This window comes from Malurus melanocephalus, unplaced genomic scaffold (assembly GCF_030028575.1).
Source record: "Malurus melanocephalus ecotype Western Australia unplaced genomic scaffold, MMel_1.1 scaffold_221, whole genome shotgun sequence".
NCBI classification, from domain to species: domain Eukaryota; kingdom Metazoa; phylum Chordata; class Aves; order Passeriformes; family Maluridae; genus Malurus; species Malurus melanocephalus.
The window spans coordinates 290992-304260 of record NW_026623453.1 but is presented as its reverse complement, the minus strand read 5'-3'; the positions used below and the strand labels follow the sequence as shown (position 1 = coordinate 304260).

Sequence of the window (13269 nt, the reverse complement as noted above, 5' to 3'; positions counted from 1 at the left end):
AGTTCTTAACTTAGATAAAAGAGGTCTATGTTAAAAAAAAAATCCACAAAAAAACAAAAAAAAAAAAACCCAACCAAAAACTGAGCAAACCAGTCCTTAAATTGTGGGGACTTGTTCATTAATTACAGTAATTAGGAATGGAATCTGATCCTAAACTTTCTGATTTACTTCAAATTTTTTTAATGTGTGGCTAGGCCTTAATTTCAGAATGATCATAAAATGTGAGAATGTTTTAAAGACTAGGGAGATGTAGGTATTGTTATTAAATCACGAACTTATTTATACACTTCTACTTACACTTTTTTGGTTATCCTTCTGCTATTTCAAACAGCACTGACCTTTTATTTTAAATACCCATGGCCTATTCSTGTTCCTGCTGACTTCAGAGTCAGACAAGACCTCTTAAAAGTTCCAGGTATAAACTGCTTGCCAACTTTTAATCCAGATGATATTTCTCCCAGCAGGCAAAAAGTACAGCTCAGTGTTTGTCCCATTTCTGGAACTGGGCTCACTTCAGTAGAACAAGCTGAATTTGGACAGTTGGGTGCAGTCAGAAACATTTTACTCTCCACTCCAAAGTGCCCAAAACTCATTCCTGTCACAAACTTGAGGCTTTTCCTCTGTACCTTGAGTTCAGAGTTCTTATGAGTGTTTTGGTTGCTTAGACAGTGCTGCAGCTCCCTGTGGAAGCAGCCCTGTGAGGCACTGCTGCTGCATTGAAGCCAAGAYGTATAATTTCAGAACATACTGACTGCATAGAAAAACAATTTAGGAAATTTTTTTTTCAACTGATAGTGAAAAATATACTCTGCAATCTGTAAATTAATATTTTCCTGCGGTAGTTACARAATCTATTCTCCTGAGAGGACATTGGAGTGTGCCAACTGACTGCTGGCCTTGCATTTGCTCATGAAACAGAGGCTCACACCTGTGTTACATGAAACAAAAACATGGGGTTTTGGTGCATTGCCATTTTTGTTTCCTGGTGAATACTTTGTCAATTATTTTTAATTGCAAGGATTCTGTCAGAATTTACTGTCACAGGTTTCTGCTCTACTAAAACATTCAGAAGTAAGAATTGCAGCAYTTTTTTCTCCAGACATCATTATGTTTGATTCCTTTTCCCTGCAGATCTTTCTGTAGCGATTTTAAGCCTGCGCCTGCTCCATTGGCCTTGACTTGTCCTTTCAACGGGACCTTCAGGACCAGGAGAGCTAAATGCCCATGCGACTCCCCAAGGTGCAGCTGGGTGCTGTGCAAGGAGGGACAGACACATCTATTCTGTGAACTGWGAGTGCTGCCAGCAGGAAGAATTCTGTGCATCCTCATGCCTCCCGAACTGGAGCTTGAGATGGAGGCTCCTGGGGAGGCTGTAGCCTGTACACAGGAGCCACAGGTAGGTGCATACCTCGCAGGTGGGARGCAGTGGCTGGAACACACGGCTCCTCTCCAGTCCCTCACTGCGGGAACACTGATCGCCTTCAAAACTCCCTGAAAACGGAGGCTGGGAAGGCTGCCGCCGAGGGSCCGAGCACAGCCCGAGGTACACAGGCGTTCCGGGCCACTGCAGCGCTGCGCCCGCGGTTATCTCGGGTCAAGGCCGGGAGGCGGTCCGTGCCCCGCACTGGTCGAGATTGCTGAGTGTGCGTTTGGGAGTATCTGTAATTAAATTTATCTGCTCTATTCGTATGGGGAATAAAGTGGCCCGCAGGTGGCCCGGCTCGGGATGTTCCGCGCAGACGGGGCAGCTCCTCCGGAGACGGCAGGASAGCCCGGCCGATCACCTCCGAGCAGCGGAGCTGCCACCGAGCTTTCCACCGGACCATCCCCGACCGGGTCCTAGCGGGTCCCGCTGTGACCGGGCGGTCCGTGAGGGTCCCGCCGGCAAAGCCGGGCCGCGGTGGATGCGATGCGGTTGGTCTCGGCCGGCTGCTCCGAGCCTGCCGGCTACAGGGCGCGGCGGCAGGTAACCACCTCTGGTGAGAGAGCACCTTGGGTCCCAAAACCGATGGGTCCAATATTCCCGACTGGCCAAATATTTGCAAGCATGCGCGGGTGATGGYGAACTTTGAGACTTCCTCGGAAGCCTGGCCAGGGAACGCTGGGCCGGAGCTCTCGACGCAGAGGCGGGAGCGCGCGGTGGAAATATACCGACCGCGTTTGGCCGCTCTGCCCCGCCGAGAGGCCCCGGCAGCACGGGCGCAAACCTCCGCACCGTTTCCTCGGGCCACTTATCGGCGCCGAGAGTCCTTTGCGGGCGTTGTCCACCGGCGGCGAAAGGCGGGGGGCGGTGGTGAAGTGCGGGGGGCTCTCCCCGCGGCGCGGCGGCTCCCGGGGGCGGGCGGGAAGCCGGCTGTGCCTGGCCGGGGCGCTGGGACCCGGCTGCGCGGCGGTCAAAGGTTCCCAGCAGGAGGTTGGACACTAGAGGGCGATCCCCGACCCTACTGCGGGCTGTATATATACGGCACGCACGACCGCGGCAGCCCACTAGCAACAGGGCAGGAAGGCAGCGAGCGGAGCGGGGCTGGGCCGGGGGACGGGCTCTGGGTGCGCCGCGCCGTGCCGTGCAGCACCGTGCCGCGGGATTGCTAGAGCCACTGCCGCTGCCGCCCGCGTCCCTYTCGAAACCTGGATTGCAGGAGCCCTTCACCATGCCCGGCAGACTGTAGGTGCTTCATGGAGCAAGCCAATTTCTACGAGGTCGATTCCCGGCCCCCGATGAGCAGCGGCCAGCACCACCAGCTCCAGACTCCCCTGCCCGGCAACACCTACAGCTACAGAGAGGCTCCCTCGGCGGCGGCACCTGCTGCGGGCGGCGCGGAGCTTGGCGACATCTGTGAGAACGAGAACTCCATCGACATCAGCGCGTACATCGACCCCGCCGCCTTCAACGACGAGTTCCTGGCCGACCTGTTCCAGCACAGCAAGCAGCAGGAGAAAGCCAAGGCCATCCTGGCCGGGGATTTCGACTTCCACACCATGCATGGAGCCGGTGGCTCCGCCTCGGCGCCGGGTCACCAGCCGCAGCACCACCAGCAGCCGCTCTTTGGCTGCGTGGCTGGCTACATGGACGGCAAGCTCGACCCCCTCTACGAGCGCATCGCCGCCCCGGGCTTGCGGCCGCTGGTGATCAAGCAGGAGCCTCGCGAAGAGGAGGAGGTGAAGTCGGCGGCCCTGTCGGCCCTCTATCCCCACCACGCCCCGCAGCAGCACCCATCCCACCTCCAGTACCAGATCGCCCACTGCGCCCAGACCACCATGCACCTCCAGCCCGGGCACCCCACGCCGCCCCCCACGCCCGTGCCCAGCCCGCACCACCCGCACCCTCCCGGCGGCCTGCCCGCCGCGGGCACCCTCAAGATGATGCCCTCGGACCACCGGAGCAAATCGAAAAAGACAGTGGACAAGAACAGCAACGAGTACCGGGTGCGCCGGGAGCGCAACAACATCGCGGTGCGCAAGAGCCGGGACAAGGCCAAGCAGCGCAACGTGGAGACGCAGCAGAAGGTGCTGGAGCTCACCACCGACAACGAGCGGCTGCGCAAGCGAGTGGAACAGCTCACCCGGGAGCTGGAGACTCTRCGGGGCATCTTCAGGCAGCTGCCCGAGAGTTCGCTGGTGAAAGCCATGGGCAGCTGCGCCTAGCGCCGCGCCGGGACCGGCCGGGCTGCCCTGACCGCGCATAGATACTATATGTACTGGCGTGCGGCATGCGCGGTGTGGCGCGGGGAGCGGGTGGGGGGTTGTTTTGGTTTTGTTTTGTTTCGTTTGTTTTTTATCAATTCACGACCTATACAAGAAGCCAGGCGCTCTAGTATTAAAAGGTTTGTGCCTTACAGATGACATACAAGTAATCTGAAAACACGGTGGGTTTTCTAAGGTGAAAGGCAAGGGGAAGAATTAAAAGACCATGTGCCTACACAGGGTAAATAACAGTAATAGTAATAATAATAATAATAATAATAATAATAACAGTAAGAAAGCATGCATAGCAATCCAGATGTGCCTTAAAAGCTGGCTGCAAGAGCTCTGGAGCATACCATGCCCTCCAGCCTCCAGAGTGCAAGGAGAAAGAATGAAGGACGTGCAGGCTTGAGGGCTGGGGTGTCTGGGTGTCCTGCGAGGCCCCTTCCAGCTGGCCTGCAATGCAGCAGGCAGTAACAGCTTGGGGAAAGTCAGCGATGAGGACTTGAGGCTGAGAGATGTGCAGCCCTGGATGTCCTTTAGGAGCATTGAGGTGCGGGGCAGCCACCAGACTGCTGCCAGGACTGTCACAGCCTGGCTGGGCTGCTCTGCCGAGCCCTGTCCTCTGCCTTGGCTGGGAGCAGGGAAAGGGGCCAGAACTGCTGCAGAACCGATGGACAGCCTGGAACTGATGGAGCAGCAGCTTACAAGAGTATGGTGAGCTCTCTCCATCAAGAGAGAGCAGCAAGTCTTGTACTGTATGTCACAACGTGGCGAAGCACAAATAATAAATACCTATTGATGCGGGTATTTACTATGAACCTTCAGTGTATTTCCTTTATTCCAAGTCTCTGTCCATCCAAGCTGTGCCTCATGTAATGTGAAAGCCGTTCCGTATACACTAGCTATACTTCGTTGCCTTACTTAGATCTTTGCCATCACAGAACTTTCTTATCTGGTGACAGAGACTATGCCCTTGTGCTGCAATGTTATTATTTGTATGGATGGGTGAGTATGAGTGTGTGTTGCCTTTTTCACACTGTTCTGTACTTGCCTCCCGACCCCAAGGCAGGGGTGCCTGGAAGGGAGCATGGGTTGTAGGGCTGCGGGCTGCCTGCGGTGGGGCAAGGAGGCTTGTGCCTGGTGCTGCTGCACCTTTGGACTCTGGAGCTTCTCCCGGAGAGAAAAATAAACAAACAAACAGGCCCCCAGGGCGTTCTGGTAGGCATGCAGAACATTTCTTCCTTGTGTCGTAGCTGCATAACAATTTGTCCAACCGAAGTATGTCTTGATGAGAGTGAAGGTGGATTCAGCTGTTTGAAAGCATGACAGTRAGCACAGTGCTAGCAGCATGTGTATGTGTGTGCAGTGTTTGTGTATGACATGTATACGTGTATGGTATGTACATGCACACACATTGGTGGTTTTTTTTTTTAATGGGGGGGGAACTGCATATAAAATTTGTCAGAAGTCCTGATTACCTTCATAAATAAACAGCATATATTCTACCATAACCATCTGCCTCTCTGCTTGTTTCCAGTCATTCTCCTGTAGCAGGAGTGCAAAAGCTCTCCTCTTCCTCCAGATCAGCATCCGGCTCTCCACCAACTTCTGCATCCCCTGCCAGGGCTGGTGACTGAAACGCGTTTATGGAGTTCAAGTCCCCGGTCTTCGCCCCAGAGAAATAAATACACGGTAGCCTTTAAGAGAACGGCAATTTCCTAAATACTTGCGGTGTCAGATGTGTGCCCGTGAGTCACGCTTCGCTTCACCCTTCATCCCGCCGCGGCCGAGCCGGGGGCCTGCGGGCGGGCTACGGGGCGCAGGGAGGCGCCGGGTGCCGAGGGCGCGCAGATCCTCCGCTGTCCCGAGCCCCGCCGGCCGGACAGCCCGCGGGATGCGGCGGGTCTCAATGGGGCGCGGGGGACGAGCCCGGGACACGGCGGGGCCTGGCGGAGAGAGGCGGCGGGCACTGACGGGCCCCGTTCGCCCGGCAGCGCCGCTGCTCCCGCTGCCCGTCCCCTCCCGGCGAGACGCGGCCCGAGCCCCTCCCCTCCCCCGGGGAGTTTCGCTCCCGCGGGATCGGGGCCAGAGACACCGCCCCTCGGTGCCGGGGGACGCGGTGCAGGGCACGGGCAGGCGGGGTCGGGCCGCGGGCCATCGCGGGGAGGTGGTGCGAGGCCGGGCGGGATGGGATGGGATGGGATGGGATGGGGGCGGCAAGGGGCAGCGTTAAGGGGGGAGGCGGCTGCGCCCGGGCCGTCACGGCGCGGAGCTGTCCCGTGGTGGAGGCCGGCCCTGAGGGGAAGCTGTCCCGTGGTGGAGGCCGGCCCTGAGGGGAAGCTGTCCCGTGGTGGAGGCCGGCCCTGAGGGGAAGTAGCCCCCGGCGTGTGGCGCAGTGCCGGAGCCCTGTGCGGGACTCGGTGGGCGTGCGGGCGGTCCGCGACTGAGCCGGGACTGCGCCTCAGGCGTGTGAGGGAAAGCTGCCCTGGGCCCTGTCCCTTCAGCAGAGCCTTTGCCGGGTCGACCTTTCCTGTGGATGAGGACCTACGGGGAGAGCCGCGCTCCCCACAGCTCGCTGCTTCGTGCTGTGTCCATTGCCCTCATGCTTGTGTATGCCCAGCGCGGCACACCGCCGCAGAAATTAAATACCCCAGAGACAGAGAATTGAACCCACAAATGTGTGACCCTGSGATGCAAGGGCCATGAGGGTGAGACTGGACTCCCGAATCGCCTCAACCTGGTGCAGGTGCAGCCCCCGAGCCCTGCTTGGTCCTGGGCTGGATGAGGGTGGTTCGAGGGGCTTTGCCTCCTGCCAGCAGGATTCCTACTGGGCTGTGAAAGGGAGGAGAGCTAAAGCTGCTCTTCCGAAGTCCACTGTGATTGTAAGTCTGCAAGCACTCGTTGCTTAGGGTGGTGAAAGATGAATGCAAATTAGGATCAAGGATTTCACTTTTCAGTTACATMTAAGTCGTGGGGTCCAGAGCTTGTAATATTCCAAGGAGAGACTTAAGTTCTAGTAATGTTGGGCAAAAAGAATGCTTTTACTTGTGCTTCCTTCCTCCCCCAGCTCTGCAGAGCTATACRCTCGTCGGGCAGGATGTGCCTTACTGAGTAATGCTGTCCAATGTGTAAAGTGGGGAAATGCTGTTATCATTTGAGCAAAGATTATTGCAGGGTATATGTGGGAGGGACTGTAATCTAGTGGTTAGAGCATGGGAATACAGTCYAGGTTGTTTGAGTTATGTTCTGAACTGTGACTCACCGTGTGTGTGTGGTTTCAGCAAATCATTTATGGCCTCAGACAAAGCAGATTTTTCCATAATTTAAATTAACTGTAGATTAAACTAGTCTTCAGTGGCAGAAGAATCAGCCATTCTGTGATTCACAATTAAGATCAGCTATCTACCACATAGGTGTTTCGATAGTTATATAAACACAGAATACTATGAAGGGTAAATTGTTGATAACAGAAAAATGTTTAGAGACACTTGGCTTAAACACAATGCCAAAGCGAGCAGCTTTCTCTAATCCTAACCCTAACTGTAGGCTGAGCCCTCGATAAGACCCTCAGTCACGGCTTAGACAAAACAGTTCTCACAGCACACAGCTTTTTGCAGTCTCTGTGTTCTCTTTGTGGACTGTCTTTTGCTTTGGTAGCCCCTTCCCAGCCCTTCCCAGCTGTAGATCTGTGTTTCCTCTTCCTTTCAAACCATACCCTCCCCTGGTACACAGCTGGGCCTTCGAAAAGTCCAGATGAAAAATGTTCTGAGAGCAACATGTCCAGGAACGCTTGCCTTAGCATCAGGGTCAAAGTCCTGCAGTGCTGCAGTCTCACACATGACCCTGTGCATTGCCTATTTCTGCAGTATTTAGGTATGCATTATGCCTGCTGGATGGTGGAAAGGATTTTAATGCACTGTCCACTCTAAATATCACAGGACAGTTGGAGCTGGAAGGCACCTCTGGGGATTGTCTGGAGCAGCACACAGCTGGCAGTCTGTGCTGCTGCAGACGATGGCAGGTGACAGCTGTGCTGCTCTGCTCTGCTCTGCTGTGGGCACACTTGGGTAAGTGTGACAAGACYGTGAGTAGGGAGTGTTCTCACATGTGGCATTTCCACTCATCTCCCTGCACACAGGCACCCTATGCTGAGACTAGCCTGGCATAGGCAAAGGCTTGAGAAACTCCACTTCTGGGAGGATGCTGTGGGTGTATACACTCTGCAACATTTGTCTTCATGACTGCTGGGTGGCTGAGCCTGTTCACTTTTATACACAGCACTGCTGCAATGTGGCCAAGCCTCTGCCCGTCCTGCTGCACTAGTGGGACTGTGTAGTCCTTCCTTCTCCACCCCTGCCCCTTGCCAGTCCCAGACACTGGGGACATGGAAGGGGTGAGGCAGGGGGTGGGCAGTGACTGAGAGGCTGAGCAAGTAATCACATGTTGAGAGGAAGGGAGTGATTGTCTGCTAGCGCTGTGTACAGAGTTGAGAGRTTGGTTACGACCATAGCAAAGTCCTGCAGCAGGTTGGGGGTGGTGGAGGAGYGTCCATATTTCTCAGTCTTTTATTTTTTATTGCTGCAATGTGTGAATTGCCCCCGAGGAACTTTTCTCATTCACTCACTTCAGGAGTTTGGAGGAAAGGAATGAATTTCCACTCTGAAGTGGSACAGTGTGAGATGCTTTGCTGGTAGAAGAAAGCAGATGTTTTGCACTTACTGATTTGTATTTATTGGTTGAATTGGCTTTGACCCCAATTCAGTGGTGAAAAGAATGGCAAATATCTGAGTAAAGGGTGGAGAAACAGGGCTACTGCCCTCTCTTGGTATTAAAAAGTAAAAAAATAATATTTTATACATTAATATCTCTGGTTTTGTGTGTGACCTTCATCTGTAATGAAATCCATGTTTATACACATGAAATTGCATACAAACACCCCACAAATATCAGTGTTACAGTATGGTTTGCTGTATCATACCGAAGGTTACTGCATTTTAAAGCCAAGACTTAATAATAAGCATACAACAAGAAAATTCAGAAGAACCAGAAAGTCTGTTTAGATATATCTTCCAGTCCATATGATTATTATTTGATGGTACTATTCATTGTCTCAAACTTAGTCTGTGGAACCAAAGAGAGAAAATCAGCCTGTATCTCAAAGTGTTTACAGCTTTGTGGAAAACCAGCATATGCTCAGTTGATTGAATACCTGTATATGCAGAGTAATCCAGTCTGTGTATGTAGCCTGAAATTAAAATCATCTGTTTGGAATGCAGATTTTTTTAATGTCCTTTCCATTATTAGGTTGCTTCTCAGGTTACTTCTGGTGGGGTGAAGGCAATATGTTAACGCTACCTTTACTGCCAAGTACTTTGCTAGAGACTTCTACAAACGCCCTCTCTAGGCAGGAGCAATGGGCTGATGCCTTCAGGAGTATGTGGGTATACCTCTTTAATTGGAATGGAATTCTCACAGACGCAATCTGATTAATTAATCTCAGTAAGTGCAATTTTCTTAGTTTAACACCATCCTATTTTACTGCAGTATTGCATCTTGCCTCTGAAATTAATAGTCAACCACGGAGAAAGACAGGTCTGGCATAATGGAAGTCAGGCATTGTATTATCCCATGAGTCACTACATGCACAGAACCAAACAAGTGTCAGCCAATGGCTTTGAGCCCAAAATATGTCAAAAAGGAGATGAGTATCTTCATTTGTATTAAGCAGATAGAAGACTTGTTGCTGTTCCCAGTAGACAGGTTGGAATTCTGCCATTGCCTCAGTGGGAACAGGATTGGGCCCATGTGGTAGAATCTGGCTCTGGTTACCTGTGCTGACTGTATTTTCTGTGTGGCAGGGCACTTACATTTTAACAACAGTTCTTAGTCAACAGAGGGATTCAAGACCTCCCCTAGTTTTAGGCATTACTCTTTATTAGTTTGGTGACTTGATTTCTACRATATGTGAGAATGCTCAGTAGAAGGCAGCAATGGAAGTTTTTGTGAATGCATCTTTACTGAAAAGTAGAGCAATCAGCACAGAATCTTTTCTGTAAGAGGTTTTGTGATTTCTAGTTTATGTTTAAAATAAAAAACCACCATTAATTTGAGAAGTAATTCCACTTAGACATTCAAACCACTTTCTGGCAAAATCACTTTGGAGTCAGGGAAAGTTTTGGCTGAATAAATGCCTCAAAATATTTCAGAACTTTCTTGAATACTGTGGAAATTTGGTGCCTTACTTTTCTCATTCTGGGTATTCACTCTACATCTCCCTATGTATCTGGCTGTAGACCTGCTTCAAGAACCAAATTAATCTTGAGCTACTGTAACATGTTGGAGCCAGCATGTGATTTGTATTCTAGTTCCTCAGAGACAGGAGACTATGTGTACAGCAGTAAGTGCACACAAACCAGCCACTCTGAGATCAGAGCTGAATAACAAATCTGCTGTTGGTCACTAAGTCGCATATTGTAGCTCTTACAGACAAGCTTATAATAAATTTTACTTTTGTTAAATTGTCATTTATACATTAGGGTTTCATTTACTTGGTGGACCCATGTTCAGTTTGGTGGACTGAGAATGTATCTTCCCTAACTTTTAAAAAGTTATATTCACATTTTTGTTGACATGTCAGTTCAGTTAAAAGCTGATGATAGAGTCAGGCTGAAATGAGTGTTGTTGATTCATGATGGCGCAAATTAGCATTTAGACTTCTCATAAACTAATACAAAATCTGAAAGGTTATGTGCCAATGCTGCTTGCTTCATTCCAGTCAGCAACCCTCCTATGTTTACTGGAACTCATGTTAAATATCCAAAGAATGGGATAGCCAGGATTTTCATACCAAAAATTTCTTGATCTGTCTTATTATTTGGTACAGAATTGGCTTATTSAAATCATTTCTGAAGGCGCGAGGAGTTGCCGTTGACTGGAATGAAACTGAGATTTGATTCCCTAGACTGCAGTTTTAAGAATAACACTGTATATTTGGATTGCTAAGTGACGAATGTATATAACAACTCTATTGGCAACATTTATTTGAAAAAGTCAGTCTATGATTTCCATAGGACAACATTAAGTTCTGGTTTTAAGTTAACAWGTAGGCAATGTAAATAAATAAAGCTCTAGGTATACTGCTTTCTGTTTGCATTGCGAGTTATAACAGTTACAGATATCACATCAAGAATTCTGAGTTGAGAAAAACAGTCTAAAGGTGATCTAAAGGTGATTCCAAGTGGATATTTCAAAAGACACATAGCAATATATAAGTTATTATAAAATATATGAAGAATGTCATTCATGTTTTTCATYTATTTCATGTAACATATTTCATAATGGGATTACCAAATGCTTTAGGAAATCTGATTTTTAAGCGATCAGTAATATAACTGACTTTATTAGCTATTTTGTATATGGATGATTTCCTTAGAATTTTAAACAGCAGCGGATGTTTCTTGACATGACTGATGTTCATCATGATTTTTGTTCAGCAGCTGGATGTATTCCTCAGTGTTACATCAGTGACTTGAATTATCCCTGCAAGAGCTCATGGGCAGCCAGCTGAGAGAGTTTTCATGTATTCATTTAGTGGAGTGAAATTTGCTCTTTCCCTCTCAGTAGCCAGTAGAAGAAGATTTTATAAAACAAAAACATTTTGGGACTTAGCTGAACAGTATATATTTTGGTTTTGTATTTTGTTCTCACAACTGAGCAATGATTTTTAGAGGCTTTCATTCTTATGTGCAAGATGCCCATTATGGAATACAGGTACCTTTTCTTTGATGTTGCTGGGCATTCCTGGTTGGCTTAGAGCTTCCTGGAAGTACATGGATTGCGCCTGCCTTTTCTTTCTGGGTATTCTGTTAATAGAGAGAAAATGTACATACTGATGTTGTTGCTCTTCCTTTGCAAATGCTGCACCTGATAATGATAGAAGCTCTGCTGGTGGCCTGCCTCTGCTTCCTTGCACTGCTCGGGACTGTGCTCGGGACTGACTGAGGAAACAGGGCTGAGCAAACAAGCACAGCAAGACCCTTTGTGTGACTGGCAATGCTGTCTCCCRTGCTGCTATGTGTGTAAAACATATGTGAATGAGGGAGTAGGTTTCCCTTCACCAGCATGGCGCTACAGGCCAGTGGCAGGCAGTCACCAGCAAGCAGAAGCATAAATAGGATCATTGGAATCAAGGAGGGATCTATCTGGAAGAAAATGTGTTAATGAGGAAAGGTTAGAGAAAAGAGGAGAAAAAAGGCTGCAGTTAGAAGGTGAGGCAATTTAGAGTTTAATTCTGCCAGTGGCAAAATTAGCATTGAGTTTAACTAGACTGGGAGCAAATATTCAAGGACAAAAAAACAGCAAAAGGAGACAAAGGGCCCAAGAGAGAGAAAAWGAACATCTATTCTTGGAGAGCCTAGCCCTTGAAATGTTATCCAGCTGAGGACTGGGCATTTGTGCTTGGTGATGGCAGGCAGGGTGTAGGCATGTTGAGCCTTCTTTATTTTTTTAATCTTTCATGCTATATAACATAACCTGTTTATTTAGAAAAACATTTTTTTTCCCAAGCGGARTCATTTCCTGTGAAAAGCAAAGTGGTCTTGCAGGGGGACTGCTGGGTTTTCTGAAATGTGAGAACAACAAGGAAAGTTGCAGAAAAATTTTGAAAACTAATGGGAATCCTTCCCTCCATTTCTTTCATCAACAAGTGTTGATGTTGGTGGTTATTATCCCCCCCATAATTCCAGTGTGGTGGTAGAGCAGAGTAAGGTAATTCAAGTTTGGAGTATGTTCACATCCTGTGCACCATTTTATGATGTACAATATGGATTATGTCCTCTCAGCTGAGGAGAAAACACTTGGGTGGTGTTTCCTCCACACATTAACACATCAGACTGGCTAGAAGCTATCACATTAGAATGTAACTCAAAACTGGAAAATAKGCTTTTATGGAATGTTTATCAGTAAAAGTGAGCTGCTTGTTACAGGACTTAAAATGCAAAAGTGACCTCTGATACTGCCATTTTGGCAACTTGTCCCACAATCCACTGTAAATCCCAGTGACAGTATTTGCATSACTGTGTGTATGGTGCAGCTAATTAGTATGCATTGTTGTTGCAGTTCATATGAAAATTATTCTTGCAGGCTGAAAACTTGGCACATTGTTACACATACAAATTGAGCTGTTATTTACATCTGTGTAAGCTTTTCTGATTTGTACACACTAAAACAAGTTTCCAGGAAAATATTGCATCCTGATGAAAATGCAGATCAAAAGATCAAAATATTTTCAACATTAGTTTTATTTTCTGGGGATCAAAATGTATAGACTATACTAGAGTTCCTTCTAAAATAGGCCTTCTATATTTCATGGGTGACTGCATTAGTAGAGCCTATAATCTGTTGGCAATTATTACTTATAGACCTTTGTAATTTCAGTAATTTTATGTGGTAATAAATGGCTCATAGGCAGCTCCCTCTTCTTGGCCAAAACAATAATGCTGACTGTAGAATCAGGAACATAAAAAAGAGGAGGAGAGGAGAGGAGAGGGAGAGGAGAGGAGAGGAGAGGAGAGGAGAGGAGAG

At 48.9% G+C, this 13269-nt stretch overlaps 1 protein-coding gene across 1 annotated transcript; it reads left to right on the top strand.

Moving 5' to 3' along the window:
- The first annotated feature begins 2495 nt into the window (after positions 1–2495).
- Positions 2496–5198, top strand: CEBPA (CCAAT enhancer binding protein alpha). The gene has a single exon (XM_057374289.1). It carries the CDS (start codon positions 2677–2679, stop codon positions 3643–3645), a length of 969 nt encoding a protein of 322 aa, XP_057230272.1. The 5' UTR covers positions 2496–2676; the 3' UTR covers positions 3646–5198.
- Positions 5199–13269: the final 8071 nt, after the last annotated feature.